This window comes from Acipenser ruthenus, chromosome 10, assembly GCF_902713425.1.
Source record: "Acipenser ruthenus chromosome 10, fAciRut3.2 maternal haplotype, whole genome shotgun sequence".
NCBI lineage: Eukaryota > Metazoa > Chordata > Actinopteri > Acipenseriformes > Acipenseridae > Acipenser > Acipenser ruthenus.
The window spans coordinates 25,415,550-25,435,328 of record NC_081198.1 but is presented as its reverse complement, the minus strand read 5'-3'; the positions used below and the strand labels follow the sequence as shown (position 1 = coordinate 25,435,328).

The 19,779-nt window shown below is 42.3% G+C and overlaps 1 protein-coding gene across 1 annotated transcript in view; it reads left to right on the top strand.

Annotated features, from left to right (window-relative positions):
* Nucleotides 1–19,343, top strand: part of LOC117404073 (sterol 26-hydroxylase, mitochondrial-like) — a 79,745-nt gene extending 60,402 nt beyond the window's left edge. The window contains exons 7-9 of the mRNA XM_034006751.3: nucleotides 16,593–16,674; nucleotides 17,431–17,634; nucleotides 18,822–19,343. Of these exons, the coding sequence (XP_033862642.1) occupies nucleotides 16,593–16,674; nucleotides 17,431–17,634; nucleotides 18,822–18,938 (403 nt within the window). The 3' untranslated portion in view covers nucleotides 18,939–19,343. The remainder of the gene's footprint in view (nucleotides 1–16,592; nucleotides 16,675–17,430; nucleotides 17,635–18,821) is intronic.
* Nucleotides 19,344–19,779: the final 436 nt, after the last annotated feature.

The window sequence follows — 19,779 nt, the reverse complement described above, 5'->3', positions numbered from 1 at the left end:
GGAACCAGGGTTACGGTAAGTAACCGAACGTTCCCTTTCAAGTCGAAGACGACCAACAACATACTTATGGGAAAGTGTACCAGAGTGAGGGAGACAGAACAGCAGCATACGAGGGATGTGTTGGAACCGCATAACCCAAGGTTAGAAGTGTGAGTGTGCAACCTCAAGGACCCTCGTGCCTACTGAAGGCAAGGAAGGATCTATCACTTTGAGGCGATAGAACTTAGAGAAAGTATGCGGCGTAGCCCAGCGAGTCGCAATACAGATATCGGACATCGAGGCCCCAAGATATAGCCAACCCTCTGGTAGAATGCGTGGCTACCCTCCCAGGTGGGGGCAAGCCGGGCACTATCATAAGCAGTCGAGACTGTGTCCGCAATGCAGTGCGACAGTTGCTGCTTCAAGGGCGGCCGTCCTAGGGTCTGTATCCCGAATCGGACAAAGAGCTGGTAAGAATGACGCAGAGCTCCTGTAACACATCCATGCCCGCACCGGACAGAGGATGTTCCCCAGACTGGTTCATGTGGAAGGCTGTGATCACCTTAGGAGGAAAGCAGGGTTTGTACGTAGTGACACCCTGCTGCCATCTTCCGAAATATGCATGCAGGAGCTGTACACCGACAGTGCCTGTAGCTCACTGACCCGCTTTGCTGAGGTGCTAGCCAAGAGGAAGGCTGTCTTCATAGACAGATAGTTCAGCTCTATGGAGTGTATGGGCTCAAACAGGGCCTTTGTGAGAGCCTCCAGTACAATATCAAGGCTCCATTTGGGGAGAACGGCCCACCTGTGAGGTCGTAACCGCCGAGCACCCTTCAAAAAACGGGTTGCTGTATATGAGCGCCTGAGACACTGAGTCAATGGGGACATGGCATGCAGATATGGCTGCTAGATACACTTTCAATGTAGAGGTGGATTGACCTGCGTCTAACAGATCTTACAGAAAATAGTTGCTATAGGGCAATAATTGGGGTCATGACCTCTGGTCATGCAGCAATTTTGAAAATACTTCCACTTATATTTGTGCAACTCTCCTGTGGAGGAGGCCCTAGCGTTCTGCAGTGTACTGACAACTGCGTCTGAGAGCCCTAAAAGCAGACAGGCGGTCCCGTTCAGGGGCCAGACCCACAGTTAGAGTTCTGGGTGCCAGAAGGTGCCTTTTGCCTGGCTCAGGAGATGGATGCGCAGTGGCTGGCCTTGCAGGAGCAGCAATCTCCTGGGCCATCTGGGGACCACCAGGAGAACTGTTGCCTTGTCTCTCCTGACCTTCTGGAGGAAGGCAGGGAGCAGCGGCATCGGCAGGAAAGCATACAAAAGCGCTTTGGGCCATTCTGACGATGAGGACCTCCCTGGAGAGAAGGTCCGCCGCCCAGTTCACCATTCCCTGGAGATGGACAGCCCGGAGGGAAAGTAAGTTGTGTATCACTCCCATCCATACGCCTCCGCTCAGGTGAGAGGCTTGCCTCCACCAGTGTAGGGCTTCCCAGCATAGGCAAGACACGTTCAGCCGACGGTGTCTGTCGCGCTTGCGGTGTAGCCAGAAGGCCACACTTGGATCGGGCGCATGTGGAGTAACCCCAGTTGGGTGGCTGATGAGGCCGCGGCCATCAGACCCAATAGTTTTTAACACAATACCAGTTGTACTGTGAACCCTTGTTGAACCGGGCCAGACAGTTGCAAATGGCAGCTGCTCTGTCATCCGACAGTTAGGCTTGCATCGTAAGGAAATCCAGCCGAGACCCAAGTAGACCGTACACCGGTATTAATTGACTCTGGCATCGTTTAGAGTGAGACCCAGCCTCAACAGATGCTCGTCACAATTGCTGTGTGGGCCACTGCTCCTTCCTGCGACTGGGACAGATTGACCAGTCATCCAGGTAGTTCATCACCCTGATTCCTTGCAGCCGCAAGGGAGCTAGAGTGTCATCCATGCACTTTGAAAACGTGCGGGGGGCTGAGGAGATGCCAAATGGCAGCACGGAAAGCTGCTCCCCTGAAAGGCAAAGCGGAGATACTTCCTGTGCGCTGGATGAATAGAAATGTGGAATCCGCGTCCTTTCGGTCCAGTGTGATAAACCATTCGCCCGGCTGGACAGACTGGTGAGTACGGCGGACACCAGCGTCTTGTTTGCTCCCGTACCAGAGTACAGAAGGGGAGCACTGGGCTACCTGCCGAGACGCCTTGCTGGTCCAAGGAATGGTCAGGGGAGGTAGGGCTGCTTCTGAAGGAAGGAGCCACCATCCAATGAAACTGCGATCGAAAATGTATCATGGACCTCTTCAGCTATGCTGACATCCGGTTCTGTAACATCCGGGGTGACCCCCGGTGCAGGGGGCTGAGCCGGGGTCAGAGCAAGGGCTAGAGCCTGCTGCCAGGCCAGAGGCTCCCAACGCCCCATACGGCTCAGCCGTGCTAGCAGGGGGAGTTGTGCAGGACGTGTAAGTGTGAAATTTAGCCATGCTTGATGTCTGTATGGCCCGAAGGGCGTTGTTTAAACACGGGAGGGTATAGACCGGTGTATTGAAGCACTCGGGCACCAAAAGGTGCAGAAGCACCGAGAACACTGAGTGAGGTAGAATACAGTACTGGTGCACCGAAGAATCGGAGCACCGAGTGCAGGTGTTATTGACATGGTGGGATGCTAAGCACCGAGGCATGGAGCGTCTAAGCACCGAGAGGCGCCTAGCCTTAACCGTGTGTTGTCAACACGACCCAGGGTAGCGCATAGCATACACTGTGGTGGATACACAGGCTTGAGTGGCTGCGGTAGGCAGTCAGGAGCACAGTCCATGAAAGCGCACGGTGCTGCACTAGGGTGCAGCGCAGCGATAACCTGGCTTTGGACCACATGCAGCTGTGTGTGTGTGTGTGTGTGTGTGTGGTGGTCACTGAAGAGGCAAGGACAAATGAACTGCTCTTTTTATCCTTTTTTTGAGTTGTGGAAGTGACATCGTGGGAGAAGTACAGTCATGGACAAGTACAACACAGTTAGAAGCAGAAAGGAGGAATTACATCTTTAAATCTGGAGTTGCTTTAATCAGAAAACATTGCAGCTTAAAGCCTTGCAGCTGCGTGTATTTTTCTGATAAGCTGAAACTCTGAGCAGCTGATTCAAATCCCGCGGCGTTCTGAGACACGGGGGAGGGGTGGAGCCCGCAGAACAAACACAAACAAAAGACAGCCAGGCTTCCCAGCAACAGCGTGTGGAAGCGACATCGTGGGAGAAGTACAGTCGTGAACAAGTACAACGCAGTTAGAAGCAGTTTGAAAGCAGGTTGACAACTGCAGAAGCTAAACTAAACTTCCAAAAAAAATGGTCTTCAAGCCAGTAATCTGTGACAACTGCATGATGTAGGAAATCCGAGAAAACCCAACAGAGCTTAACCAAGTTTGTGTAAAGTGCTGCACGATCCAGGACTTGCTTCAGCGATTAAGCCTGCTAGAAAAGGAGCTGGAGGAAATGAGACAGCAACAGGAACTTGAGGAGCTGACACACCTACAAGTCATGGAAGTCTGCACTCCTAGCAGACTGAAAGCCACCAGGGAGATGGAAGAGTGTCGAAACAGCTGGGTACAGATAGGCAGAAGCAGGGAAAAAAAGAAACTTCGTCAAACACAACCACCAGAAATCCAGACATCCAGCACATTTGAGCCACTTCAACATTTAGATTACCAAAACAAACATCAAGATAACAAAAGAAACAACATCCAAGACCCTATAAACAGTGCTGGCCAGGCAGCAAAAAGAAGGGAGGTCATGATTGTTGGGGACTCCATATTGAGAAACAAAGCAAGTTCAGTTCGCAGTTTGGACCCCCTTACTACAACAGTGTGCTGCCTTCCAGGAGCCTCAGTCAAGCACATCACTGAGAACGTGGACAGGCTCCTAGAACGAACAGGAGACGACCCGGTAGTAGTCGTCCACATCGGTACAAACAACATTGGAAGAGACAGACCAAGATCCCTGCAAAACAAATTCAGAGAGCTAGGAAGGAAATTAAAAGACAAGACCAAAACTGTGGTATTTTCTGGGATACTGCCGGCGCCTTGCAAAGGACCATATGGACAGCTGGAAATACAAAATCAAAATGCATGGCTGAAATCGTGGTGCACACAGGAAGGCTTCACCTTTCTTGAACATTGGAGCACATTCTACAACAAGGACTATCTATACAGGTGGGACGGACTGCACTTAAACAGAAAGGGAACAAATCTACTCGGAGAAAGGATCCTTGAGGAGGTTCAGAAGCATTTAAACTAGAAAGGAAGGGGGGAGAAAACAAAAGAACAGAAGGGAGACCACATCAAAACAAGGGCAACAACTCAGGTAAGACAACTATTAAATGTATTTATCTTAATGCTAGAAGTCTCAGAAACAAAATGTTAGAACTTGAAGCTACTGCACTAACAAGTAACTACGACGTGATAGGTGTTACAGAAACTTGGTTGTCTGAGAGTGATGGAGACGAATATAATATTAGTGGGTACACACTGTATAGGAAAGACAGGCAGGACAGAAGAGATGGAGGGGTAGCACTATACATAAGAAATAGTCTTGAAGCCCAGGTGTTAAATCAGGACAAAGAAAACAATGCAGAATCAATATGGGTCAGAATAATGGACACAAATTCAAAGGGCATAATAATAGGAGCATGCTATAGACCGCCAAATTCAGACGCTGAGCAAAATAATCTGTTATACAATGACATTCGAAATGTGTGTAGAAAAGGAGAAGCCATACTAATGGGGGATTTCAACTTCCCCCATATAAAATGGGAAAACCCGACGGGGGGCACGATGGACGAAATTGAAATGGTGGAAATGACAAATGACTGCTTCCTAACGCAATTTGTCAAGGCACCGACTAGAGGGGAGGCATGCCTTGACTTAGTATTTTCAAGTAATGAAGACAGAATAACTAAAACAGAGGTCAGAGAGCCATTTGCGAACTCCGATCACAACATGGTCTCATTTGAAATATTTTTTAAAACCCCAAAAGTAATGACTAAAGCTAAGGTTTACAATTTTAGAAAAGCAAACTACGAAGGTATGAAACAGAAACTAATAGAAGTAGATTGGAGTAAAATAGAGAAAACATCCACAGAAAAAGGATGGTTCTTTTTTAAAAATGTAGTACTAGAGGCGCAAAACAATTACATCCCAAAAGTAGACAAATCTAAATCTGAAACAAAATGGTTTAATAGATCAATTAAAAAAAATATTCAGCGAAAAAAGGCACTTTTACAGAGCGTTTAAAAGGGACCAAAAACAAAGTACACAGAAAGAGTACTTGGAACTGCAAACACAAGTCAAAAAAGAAGTTAGAAAGGCCAAGAGAGAGATAGAAATCAATATTGCTAAGGGGGCTAAAACCAATTCCAAAATATTTTTCCAATATTATAACAGCAAGAGAACATTCAAAGAGGAGGTTAAATGTCTAAGAGACACAAATGGCAAAATCATAGATGAAGAAAAAAAAATAGCAAATATATTAAATGATTACTTTTCACAGGTTTTTACAAAGGAGGACACGGACAACATGCCCCACATGCTGATCTGTTCCTATCCAGTTTTAAATAACTTTAGCATAACAGAGGCAGAAGTGTTAAAGGGACTAGGAGCTCTTAAAATAAACAAATCCCCTGGGCCGGATGAGATCCTCCCAATAGTACTCAAAGAAATGAAAGAAGTTATTTACAAACCGCTAACCAAGATCATGCAACAGTCTCTTGACACAGGGGTTGTACCGACAGACTGGAAAAATGCAAACGTAATACCGATCCACAAAAAGAGAGCCAGCATGGTTTTAGGAAAGGGAGATCGTGTCTAACTAATCTACTTGACTTTTTTGAGGATGCAACATTGAAAATGGGTAACTGCAAAGCATACGACATGGTTTATTTAGATTTCCAGAAAGCTTTTGACAAAGTCCAGCATAAAAGATTAATTCTCAAACTGAACGCAGTAGGGATTCAAGGAAATGCATGCACATGGATTAGGTAGTGGTTAACATGTAGAAAACAGAAAGTACTGATTAGAGGAGAAACCTCAAAATGGAGCGAGGTAACCAGTGGTGTACCACAGGGATCAGTATTAGGTCCTCTGCTATTCCTAATCTACATTAATGATTTAGATTCTGGTATAGTGAGCAAACTTGTTAAATTTGCAAACGACACAAAAATAGGAGGAGTGGCAAACACTGTTGCAGCAGCAAAGGTCATTCAAAATGATCAGACAGCATTCAGAATTGGGCAGACACATGGCAAATGAAATTTAATAGAGAAAAGTGTAAAGTATTGCACGCAGGCAATAAAAATGTGCATTATAAATATCATATGGTAAATACTGAAATTGAAGAAGGGAACTATGAAAAAGACCTAGGAGTTCATGTTGACTGAGAAATGTCTTCATCTAGACAATGTGGAGAAACTATAAAAAAGGCTAACAAGATGCTTGGATATATTGTGAGAAGTGTTGAATTTAAATCAAGGGAAGTAATGTTAAAACTCTACAATGCATTAGTAAGACCTCACCTAGAATATTGTGTTCCGTTCTGGTCACCTTGTTACAAAAAGGATATTGCTGCTCTAGAAAGAGTGCAAAGAAGAGCAACCAGAATTATCCCGGGTTTAAAAGGCATGTCGTATGCAGACAGGCTAAAAGAATTGAATCATTCAGTCTTGAACAAAGAAGACTACACGGCGATCTGATTCAAACATTCAAAATCCTAAAAGGTATAGACAATGTCGACCCAGGGGACTTCTTTGACCTGAAAAAAGAAACAAGGACCAGGGGTCACAAATGGAGATTAGATAAAGGGGCATTCAGAACAGAAAATAGGAGGCACTTTTTTACACAGAGAATTGTGAGGGTCTGGAACCAACTCCCCAGTAATGTTGTTGAAGCTGACACCCTGGGATCCTTCAAGAAGCTGCTTGATGAGATTCTGGGATCAATAAGCTACTAACAACCAAACGAGCAAGATGGGCTGAATGGCCTCCTCTCGTTTGTAAACTTTCTTATGTTCTTAAGACTTATCACCCTTATCAGCTGCTAGTAATGCATAGTGTAATAAGTCAAAGAGACAAGCAAGTCTGGAAAGAGCATAGCCCACCATAGGAACACAAACAACTACCTATGGTAACATAAAGCACCATTAACAACACAAAACCAACACACTTGCACAACAGCAATTACAGAGCATTATAAAACCCCAAATCCCCAGCAAACAACAGTACCTCCCGCTTCCCACAATCCTTTGCAACACACAGCACTGCAGCGAGTGCACGGTCAGACCTATACTATATTCTGTAATATATTTTGTGCATATTACATTTCCATAAGGGTAGTATCTGTCTAAAATATTTCTCAAGCTTACAGATATTCTGTGTTGGCAGATATATCCTGAGGTAAGTGTGTTGTAACGGATTTGGCTGCAACATAGGGACTCCACCACACTTTCACATTGAGGAATAAGTACAAAAAATGATTGATGATGATTGAAATGTTAATTGTTATAATACGCATGATCATTATTAAATGTACTGTACATTTTTAGTTTTGTATTAATTTATTTCTGTAACTCTTCAAACCTCCATATTGAACCCCAAAATGTAATGCGTACCTTTCATTCCCTATCAAGTACGAAATGTAACCATTACCTCATGGGTATTTATCCTTAAAGACCCTGTAACCTGAATAGATATAACAAAGACTGCTCGTCAGAGCCTGTGACGCAGTCATGCCTGCCCCCGAGGGCATAAATATACTGCAACACAGATCTCCTCATCATTTTTCCTTTCATCTGACTTGAGACGAGCAAGACTCCGAACAGATAAGTGTTGAATATGCGATTTATATTTACGTGTTTTATAGTAATTGCTATTTGCACGTATTGTGGACTCAGCCGTGGTTTTCGTTCGTCCCTTAGCAGCCTTGTGCCACGTGTGAAGCCAGAAGCTCCTTCGCCCCTTCACCGGGATCGAATAACTTAAGTCTGTACTTGTGTTCTCTCTCAGGCTGCTAACTTCGTTGAAGTTGAAAATAAAAAGGTTGTTTTTTTATTATGAAAATAATACCTAATGATACCTAATTAATGGTAATCAAGTGTTTACTGTTTCTCGTGTGTATTTTTCTGTTTCCTTTCACAGAAATACGGTTGGACCGAGACGCATGCTTCGGGTTAAAACTGCTTTCAGTTTTCTCCCTCAGTGTCTCGTTGTCACATTTAGTTCTGCTTTGTAGGGAAAAACTGATGAAAACTGAAAAACAATATTAGTGAAAGTCAAAAATATGTTTGTTGGTGTAATACAAGAATATAACTATTTGAAGAAAGCAGAGACAAATGCTCTGGGTCAAAGTGGGTGGAATCTGTGCAACAGACAATGGCTGCAGTCACTTTTTAATAACATGGAACACTCCCCTATAATGACATCATTTGAGACCCTGCCCACCTAAACCTGTGTACGTGGCCAGTCGCCAAGCCTCACAAACATTCCTTTGCATCTGTAGATTCTTTTGAGATTCTCCCATTCCCCCATGCAACCAAAACAGAACAGAACAGAGACCCTTTCCACAAATGCCCATAAATGGTCCTATCTAGTCAAACTGCAATGTACTGAGACACACTTTGCATTCCAAAATACCCCACCTAAACTCTGTGCTCAATATCTCTCTATTGAAAGTACCATACAAACAATGTATTAATATGGACTATCAAATTTCCTTACAGCTTGCAGTTTTCTCCCTCTGTGTTTATTGGGATTTTGTAATGCTTTTTAATTGCAGTTAATGTGAAGACTGTTAGGACTCCAATAGGTTTCCATAGTTTTTGGACTGTTGGATTAACCAGAGCGCTGTAGGTGGGCTTCCCTATAGATCGCTCCCGTGGTAACTGTGGGTCCAGGCCTGCTCCCGTTCCTGCCGGTATTCTGTACATCGAACGAGGTTACCACTCCGATTCACTAGCAGTTGCTGGGCTCAGCTCTGCGTTGGATCTGATTGCTTGCCATCTTTCCCGCAGTGTTTCGTGCCGCCTTGGTCTCGGTATATGAGGTTACTGCACCTGGGTACCCGAATCATATCGTACAGTGTACCACCTGACCGGACCAAAGGTATCAACCAAGTGTACAACCACTGAGTGTAACTCACTGAACCGTGCCTTGAGAGGTACTGTACAGCACAGCTCTAGTGCTCAGGCACCGTGCGGCTGTGAACTGATCGTTCATCTTGGTTCATTTTACTGTCTGCTCGGTTAATCACCGTTCAGAATCAGTTCAAAGGTGGTATTGTGGTAAGAAACAGCGATACCATCCCTGGTCCAGGACCAGTGGACCGGTTTGAGTCTTGACTTGCGCTGTTTTTATTTGTTTTACAGTACTTATTGTGTACCACAGGGATCAGTATTAGGTCCTCTGCTATTCCTAATCTACATTAATGATTTAGATTCTGGTATAGTAAGCAAACTCGTTAAATTTGCAGACGACACAAAAATAGGAGGAGTGGCAAACACTGTAGACAGCATTCAGAACTGGGCAGACACATGGCAAATTACATTTAATAGTGTAAAATGTAAAGTATTGCATGCAGGCAATAAAAATGTGCATTATAAATATCATATGGGAGATACTGAAATTGAAGAAGGGAACTATGAAAGACCTAGGAGTTTATGTTGACTTTGTCTTCATCTAGACAATGTGGGGAAGCTATAAAAAAAAGGCCAACAAGGTGCTCGGCTATATTGTGAAGAGTGTTGAATTTAAATCAAGGGAAGTAATGTTGAAACTTTACAATGCATTAGTAAGACCTCACCTAGAATATTGTGTTCAGTTCTGGTCACCTCGTTACAAAAAGGATATTGCTGCTCTAGAAAGAGTGCAAAGAAGAGCAACCAGAATTATCCAGGGTTTAAAAGGTATGTCGTATGCAGACAGGCTAAAAGAATTGAATCTATTCAGTCTTGAACAAAGAAGACTACGCGGCAATCTGATTCAAACATTCAAAATCCTAAAAGGTATAGACAATGTCAACCCAGGGGACTTCTTTGACCTGAAAAAAGAAACAAGGACCAGGGATCACAAATGGAGATTAGATAAAGGGGCATTCAGAACAGAAAATAGGAGGCTCTTTTTTACACAGAGAATTGTGAGGGTCTGGAACCAACTCCCCAGTAATGTTGTTGAAGCTGACACCCTGGGATCCTTCAAGAAGCTGCTTGATGAGATTCTGGGATCAATAAGCTACTAACAACCAAACGAGCAAGATGGGCTGAATGGCCTCCTCTCGTTTGTAAACTTTCTTATGTTCTTCTTAATAATAATAATAATAATAATAATAATAATAATACAAATGAAAACAATAATCATACATAAATAAAATACACGCAAGGACACACAGACCCAGTATGGTTATTCCATACTGGGTCTGTGTGTCCTTGCGTGTATTTTATTTATGTAATAGATTTACTTGATTTGTGCTTAAATTCCAATTATTTTGTGTTTGAAGGTCAGTATTTTTCGCAGATAAAGGGTACAACAATGGGTGCAGCATTTCCTCCCAATTATGCCAATTTGTATATGGGATTTTGGGAGGAGAAATTAATCTACAATAATAATCTTTTTACCGTTATCTCTCTATGGCTTAGGTACATTGATGATATCTTATTTATGGTCAGGATCAAAGACTCGGCTTGATCATTTTGTGGATTATATTAATTCCTCAAATAGTCATATACAATTTAAATATGAATCTGATCTAGATTCATATCTAGAATACATTTGTTAGACTTAGAAATATCTAAAGGTAAGAACAGCACCTTACAAACTGCTGTATTCAATAAACCAACGGATTGGAATTCGTTACTGGCAAAAAGTCAACATCCTCATCACTGATAAGAAATATACCGAAAGGTAAATTTGAATTTGAAATTAAATCTGAAGAAATGCACTCCAAATGTATTACCCGGGGATATGGTGACCGTATTCTTAAAGAAACAATATACAAAGCTAAAGAGGTACTTCTGAATAAGAAAGTTAAAAACACTAAAAATGATCTAACTGTGTGTTTTACCTCTGAATTTCATTATTTGTCTAACGATAATATTTTTCAAACATTGGCAGGTACTAAAAAGTGATCATTCCTTGAATTCGATAACAGATAAACTGCCCTGTATTGCTTTTAACCATGCACTAAACATGAAAGACAAATTGATTCATTCATTTATTCCAAAAGTGGACAAAGCAGTTACATGGTTATCTAATCCACCAGATAGATTTTAAATGTGGCCATTATGTCCACTGCTCCAATACTGTAAATACTAAAACTATTAATCACCCACGATCAGGTAAAAAGATAAAAACTCAAGGTTTCATTAACTGTAAGCCCACAGGAGTAATTTACTGTATATGTTAACTTGTCCATGCGGACTGGTTTACATAGGTAAATAGCTCACATCACTCGATTCTCAAGGTGTGGTATCCGAAGCATAATCAACAGGTACAGAGAAACATCATTTGTAATTGACAAACCCAGGACTGGAAGCTGTCTGAGCAATACTTGAAGATAATATCCTTAAGGAATAGAAAGAAGACAAGCGTTGAATTGACAACAGAACACCTTGGCCCCCATCGGTTTTAAAATGAATAACACTTGGTTAGTTTTGGATACTGACGGTGACACTGAAAACGACTGTGATTTTAACTTTATAAATACGGTTGCTCCATGTGACGTTTCAGTGCCACAGCATGACAGTTACACGTACAGCTCCACGGGCAGCAGTGTGGAGTAGTGGTTAGGGCTCTGGACTCTTGACCGGAGGGTTGTGGATTCAATCCCCAGTGGGGGACACTGCTGTTGTACCCTTGAGCAAGGTACTTTACCTAGATTGCTCCAGTAAAAACCCAACTGTATAAATGGGTAATTGTATGTGAAATAATGTATAATGTGATATCTTGTAACAATTGTAAGTCGCCCTGGATAAGGGCGTCTGCTAAGAAATAAATAATAATAATAATAATAATAATAATACATGTAGAGGGACCTGAGAAGGTAAATATGGATGAAAGGCAGGAAGTGAGTGGGGACTGGGTAACTGTTAGAAAAAGTACGAAGAGGAGGACGACGCCGAGCAGTGAACATAGAGAGGAGATTGATCTAGCTAATAGAGTCCAAGAATTTAGCAATGATGACCTAGTGGTGGATGAACACAGGGGTGAGGTGTTGTTAGTAGGTGATTCCATTGATTTTAGCCGTAAAGATCCCGTAAATAGGGTTGTTACCTGCCTCCCTGGAGCAAAAGTAAAGGATATTGAATCGAGTGCACAGATTATTAAATCATAAGAGAGAGTCTGTGGTCATTGTACATGCTGGTACAAATGACATAAGGCAGGGGTTCCCAAACTGTGTGGGAGTAATGACAGTCTATCTATTTTTTTCTTTTAATTGCGAAAAACGGGACCTTCTAATACATTAAATACAGTGGAAAGTGCATAATACATGATAGTAACATAATAAATGAAACAGTAGCAGCAACACAGCAGCTGAAAGCAGATATCAGGCTTAAAGAGCATGGAAAGCAAGAGAGAACAGGTGGGTCTTGAGAGTTGATTTAAAGCAAGCGACGGTGGGAGCATCACAAACCAAAGCTGGGAGAGAGTTCCATGAAGAGCCAGAGAGTCGGAACTATGAAGCTAAACGAGCGTTCTCCAAGTGTGGTGCACTTTTGCTTGGGGATAACAAGCAAGCCAGAGTGACAGGACGTCAGCTTGCGGGTAGGGACATAGCAGGTCAGCAGGTTGAGGAGGTACTCGGGACGTGTGATGAAGGGCATTATAGGTGAGCAGGAGAGTTATGAAAATAATCCTGAACTTTACAGGTAGCCAGTGCAGCTGGGCAAGACGGGGGGGTGATGTGATCACGTTTTTTACATCTGGTAAGGATCCTGGCAGCGGCATTCTGGACTAGCTGCAGTCGGTTTATGGTGCGTGCCGGGAGACCACCATATAGAGAACAGAAAATTCTGAAAGACAGCTGAAAAAGTTAGGATGCAGAATTATTCTCTCAGGTCTACTACCCGTTGTTGGTTGTGGGGATGAAGTATTTAGTAGAATTAGGGCCTTAAATACTTGGCTGGGTGGTTGGTGTGTGCAAGAAGGGCTGGGATTTATAAACAACTGGGGTTGCTTTTGGAAAATAAATAGATATTATAGGAAAGATGACTGCAAATAAATAAGAACATAAGAAAGTTTACAAACGAGAGGAGGCCATTCTGCTCATCTTGCTCATTTGGTTGTTAGTAGCTTATTGATCCCAGACTCTCATCAAGCAGCTTCTTGAAGGATCCCAGGGTGTCAGCTTCAACAACATTACTGGGGAGTTGGTTCCAGACCCTCATAATTCTCTGTGGAAAAAGTGCCTCCTATTTTCTGTTCTGAATGCCCCTTTATCTAATCTCCATTTGTGACCCCTGGTCCTTTTTTTTCAGGTCAAAAAAGTCCCCCGGGTTGACATTGTCTATACCTTTTAGGATTTTGAATGTTTGAATCAGATCGCCGCATAGTCGTCTTTGTTCAAGACTGAATAGATTAAATTCTTTTAGCCTGTCTGCATACGACATGCCTTTTAAACCCGGGAGAATTCTGGTTGCTCTTCTTTGCACTCTTTCTAGAGCAGCAATATCCTTTTTGTAATGAGGTGACCAGAACTGAACACAATATTCTAGGTGAGGTCTTACTAATGCATTGTAAAGTTTTAACATTACTTCCCTTGATTTAAATTCAACACTTCTCACAATATATCCGAGCATCTTGTTGGCCTTTTTTTTATAGCTTCCCCACATTGTCTAGATGAAGACATTTCTGAGTCAACATAAACTCCTAGGTCTTTTTCATAGTTCCCTTCTTCAATTTCAGTATCTCCCATATGATATTTATAATGCACATTTTTATTGCCTGCATGCAATACTTTACACTTTTCTCTATTAAATGTCATTTGCCATGTGTCTGCCCAGTTCTGAATGCTGCTGCATCAGTGTTTGCCACTCCTCCTATTTTTGTGTCTATTGCAAGTACTGCATGCGGGCTTTAAGACTATTTCTTATGTATAGCGCTACCCCTCCGTCTCTTCTGTCCTGTCTATCTTTCTTCTACAGTGTGTACCCACTAATATTATATTCATCTCCATCACTCTCAGATACTGTTACACCAATCAAAACTCTTTTGAAAAAAGCTCAATGTGGTTCAATGATACAACTCTTAAGATGAAATATGAGGGTTGTAAAATAGAATGGAGATGGCAGGAATCTAAATTGCATGTTCATTACATCGCATGGAAGGGCCATCTGGTTAAATATAGGAAGGCTCTGGCTTGGCTAGATCATCAAATTATTTGAATTTAATTGAAACAAGTAAAAGTAATCCTAGATTTATTTTTGCTACCCTAGATAAATTAATTAATCCTTCCCTTAATAGTTCTACCCTTGACATTGGCTCCTCTCACAGGTGATTTTTACATTTCTTTTAAAAATAAAATACTATACATCAGAGATGAGATTCCACAGACACCTTCTATTAAGGAGGACTCCGGCACAATTTTACCAACTACACCTATTAAGGCTACTATGGGGGCTTTTTCTTTGATTACCTTACAGGAACTGACAGAGCTAGTTCAACAATGAGAGCTACTACATGATCTCTTGATCCGATTCCTACAAAACCATTATAAATGGTTCACTTTCCTCCGGTATAGTTCCCTCAGCACTTAAGGTAGCTGTGGTAAAGCCTATGCTTAAGAAACACAATTTGGACCCTAAAATCCTCAATAACTATAGGGCAATCTCCAACCTACCATTCTTAGATAAGGCTCTAGAGAGAGCTCTTGCAATTCAATTACAAACATTTCTAACTTAATGGTATATTTGAGAAGTTTCAGTTTAGTTTTTGTGCTGCACATAGCACCGAGACAGCCCTTGTCAAAGTTGTGAACAATCTGCTGATAAACTATGACTTGGGTTTTCATCAGTTTTAATTCTTCTTGATCTAAGTGCTGCCTTTGATACTGTAAACCATTCCATGCTACTGAATCATCTGGAAAGCCCAGTAGGACTGTCTGGCCTTGTCCTATCCTGGTTCAAATCTTATCTGTCTGATTTCAGTTTCAGTTCGTCTCTATTGGGGAGGTAAAGTCAGCATTATCTGAAGTTGTCTGTGGTGTTCCACAGGGCCCCTTCTAGGTCCCTTGTTGTTTTCATTATATATACTACCGTTAGGCGATACAATCCACAGACACAGAGTGAACTTCCATTGCTATGTTGATGTTACCCAGCTATATTTGTCCCTAAAGCCAGAAATTTCTTCTGTCTGGGTGTGATTAGCTACTTGCCTCACAGATATCAAGCACTGGATGTCACAGAATGTTCTAATGTTGAATTCAGATAAAACAGAGGTTCTGCTAGTGGGCTCACAGAACCAACTAAAAGGTAATGTGGGATTACATGAGCTTGACCCTTGCAGTCTCTCATCAAAATTTAAACTAGGAATTAAGAGTTTGGGGGTCATCTTTGATCCTGATCTCTCATTTGAAACTCATATTAGGGAAGTTACTAAAGTATCTTTTTACCATTTGAGAAATATAGCCAAACTTAGACCAGTTATTTCCGTATCTTATGCCGAGAGACTAATGCATGCCTTTGTTTCATCTAGAATTGATTATTGTAATGCACTTTTTTCTGGTGTCCTAAAACGTGTGGTATCTCGCTTGCAGCTTGTTCAGAATACCGCCGCTAGAAATCTGACTAAAACCAGGAAAAGTGAACATATTACCACTGGCTCCCTGTGTAGTATAGAATTGATTTTAAGATTTTGCTGGTAGTTTACAGGCCCTGAATGGATTAACACCCAGTTATTTGCAGGAGTTACTGACCCCGTATCTTCCAAACCGCACTCTGAGATCACAGGATGCGGAGCTGCTGGTTATTCCTAGGGTCAACAAAAGCAACACGGGAGGCAGGGCTTTTTCTTGTAGAGCTCCTAAATTATGGAATGCTCTGCCTTCGTTTGTCAGGGAAGCTGGGACCGTTACAGTTTTCAAGTCGACTAAAAACGCACTTTTATAAAATGGCTTTCTTAGTGGGTTTTAATAACTTTAAAATTGCTGCATTTGTATTATTATTATTATTATTATTATTATGTATATACAGTTATTTAAATGGTGTGACTGTAGCAGTTGTATGTGTGACATGCTATACAAATGTATTGTGGGTTGTTCTTTTTTTCTGCTATGTACTGTACAGTGCTTTTGCGATACTTTTGTATAAAAAGCACTACATAAATGCAATAAATATTAATAAAAAATAAGTTTTCTGGAAGGAATATGTTTTCCTCCTGACTACTAAGACTTAAAATGTAACATGATTGAATTATTCCCTTACTATATTTATGTGCTTGTAAAGTTTTAACCATGGCAACTGCTGCAGTACCATGTTCTAATCACTTGGCAGGTAGAATGTGTTAACAGCTTTACAATTCAGACTCAATTTCATTGCAGTCCTTTGAGTGGAAGTCTGATTCCCTGGTGTCTTGTACCCACCTCTTCTCCACAGGTTGTACCCTGTTGTGCCAGGAAATGGTCGTCTGATGGTAGACAATGAAGTTATACTGGACAACTATTGGTTCCCACGACAGGTAGGAACACCCAAATACAATGCAGAGAGATGGCTTATTCCAGAACCTGGAGTCCATGTAGTTAGGGTTTGCTTGACAGCAAAGTTAGCACTTTCAAAATTTAATATAAAACAACTCCCACAATCATGTTTTATAATAAAATAGGATTCAGTTTTATACTATATGCTTTGTGGTTGGCTTTCTTTTATTTTATTTTATTAGTTTCCCCTTCACCACAGTTTGTGTACACCCCTAAAATATGTTTCAACTCCAGGGAACAGGAGCCTTGAAGATGTCTTTCCACTGTCCCGTGAAGGAAACAAGCATGCTACTGCTTCTGACTAAAGCAGCAAAACTACAACACCATCAGAAAATCATCTTGAATTTTATATTTTATCTGTATTCTAACTTTTAACTAGTGCTTACAGCGTGACACCAGTAACACATTACTCACTGCCAGGGCCCAGTCTCTAAGGGATAGCTAACCCCATTGCTGTGACAGTATTGCCATTGCAGTACTTTACCCATCACTGCCAGGGCCCTGTCTCTGTAAGGGATAGCTAACCCCATTGCTGTGACAGTATTGCCATTGCAGTACTGTACCCATCACTGCCAGGGCCCTGTCTCTGTAAGGGATAGCTAACCCCATTGCTGTGACAGTATTGCCACTGAAGTACTGTACCCATCACTGCCAGGGCTCAGTCTCTGTAAGAGTTGGCAGTGCCTGATTTGTCATATGTGCTTCATTTGTGTGTCTGTGTGCCTGTCTGGTTCCAGACGCAGTTCCACCTGTGCCACTACGCTGCGTCCCATGATGAGAGCAACTTCCCCGAGCCGGAGCAGTTTGTGCCGGAGCGCTGGTTGCGGGATGGATGCAAGTTCAGACACCACCCCTACAGCTCTATCCCCTTTGGGGTCGGGGTGCGGGCCTGCGTGGGGAAGAGAGTGGCAGAGCTGGAGATGTACTTCGCATTGTCCAGGGTGAGAAACCAGCTGCACCTCTCTCTCTCTGAACTCCAGCTCTCTGTCCTCTCTCTGAAACCTCAGTTGGAGGTGAAACATGACTCCCTGTCTCTCTCTTCAGCTTCTCTCTGCTCTCCTGTCGGAGGTGAGACACGACTCCCTGTCTCTCTTCAGCTTGTCTCTGCTCTTCTGTCGGAGGTGAGACACGACTCCCTGTCTCTCTCTTCAGCTCCACTCTGCTCTCCCTGTCGGAGGTGAGACACGACTCCCTGTCTCTCTCTTCAGCTTCTCTCTGCTCTCCTGTCGGAGGTGAGACACGACTCCCTGTCTTTCTTCAGCTTCTCTCTGCTCTCCTGTCGGAGGTGAGAGAGGACTCCCTGTCTCTCTTCAGCACCTCTCTGCTCTCCCTGTCTCCTCTGTTAAGCGGCTCTCTACTCTCCCTCTCACTCCCTCTGTTCATGGCATACTGTTGGTTATGATTCATATTATAAGTAGGGGGAATTTATTACTTTAAGAAATAGGTAGTAACGTGCATGTTTCTTTATTTCCTGGTATTACCTGTCACCCTAATAAACACCTTGGCTTTAAAGTGACTGTATGGGTGGAGATGGAGACAGTATAGTTGCTATAAACCATTGCAATACCTGAAAAATACAGTTCAGACATGACTGCTTGTATATTTGAAGTTGACCTTCATCAATGCTTTATCGCTTGCGAAGGAGATACAGTGGAGGCAATTGTATGTACTGTGAATACTTACGTATCTGTATGTACTGTACAGACCTATGTAACTCACTAACATGGAACTATTCTCAAGTTGACATAACCGCTTTCCAGCAGGTAGAGCAGTTAGCTGTTAACCTGTTCCCTACTCACTCATTGCTTTTTTTATTTTTTTTTATTTATGGGTCTTTCTTCCATTAACAATACACAAAAGGTGAACATTTTGAAAGGGGGTGTAGACTTTCTATAGGCACTGTATATAGTGAATGGAAGTACAAGACAGATATGATTTTATACAAGGATTTTATTGCTTAAATATATATTAAATATATAATTTACCTAATGCATATGTATTTCATTCTGCCCATCTTTTGAAAGTGATGCTTCATGACCATGCAGAGATTGGCAATGTAAATCTCGCAAGCTGGGAGTCAACACAAAGGTGTCATAATGATAGAATCGTGTCATGTCTGTGTTTCCAGCTGATGCAGCATTTTGAGGTCCAGCCGGAGCCCAACGATAGGGAGGTTCAGCCCCGAACACGCACCCTCATGATCCCTGGGGGCCCCATCAACCTGCACTTCATCTCGAGGGACTGAAGGGGGTGCCCACGTGCTCCAGGACAGCTGTCTGGGATGAGCTGGCAAAGCATGTCACACGTTATAGAGTTTACATTGGGGACAGTGTATCTAGAGAGTGACTCAGACCAGTGTGATGAATACTGAAACTCATTCTTATTGAGATACCCCACTGTTTCCTGTCTGTATGCACTACTGTGTGCTGTGTACATCTCTACAGCTATCAGAACCACCTAGCAAATTGGCATTAAATGTGCTTATAATTTAGGATGTAATTTTTTCATGATTATTACAGATTTCACGATTTCCTTGAAATGTACCCATTGCTGTGTAATATGTAGTTCCCTGTGAAGATCTCCATTTCTGAAGGAATAGTTTTGAATAAATATAATTTTATCACTTCAAAATAAATACAGCAAACATTTGCCTTATTGTGCATTACCTGTTTTACTGCATTTAGGAACCTGGAACCTGGTTTAGTTTGCTTCCGGTAAATGATTGCATAGAGCTGCACGATTTCTTTCAAATGTTTTTTTGAATGAAAAAGACACCAGCTGCATCGCTCTGTCCAGTCCAAGAAGGGTACGTTTCACTAATCTGTTGTAATGTTTACATTTATTTATATTTGTATTTTGTTTAATAATTCACAGATGGTGAAAATCTGCCCATCTTGCTCACGCATCAGTGGTTCCAAGAGAACCCTACAGGTACAATACCACACATCAGAGTGAGAATCACACACTCCCTTAAGAACATAAGAAAGCTTACAAACAAGAGGAGGCCATTCAGCCCATCTTGCTCGTTTGGTTGTTAGTAGCTTATTGATCCCAGAATCTCATCAAGCAGCTTCTTGAAGGATCCC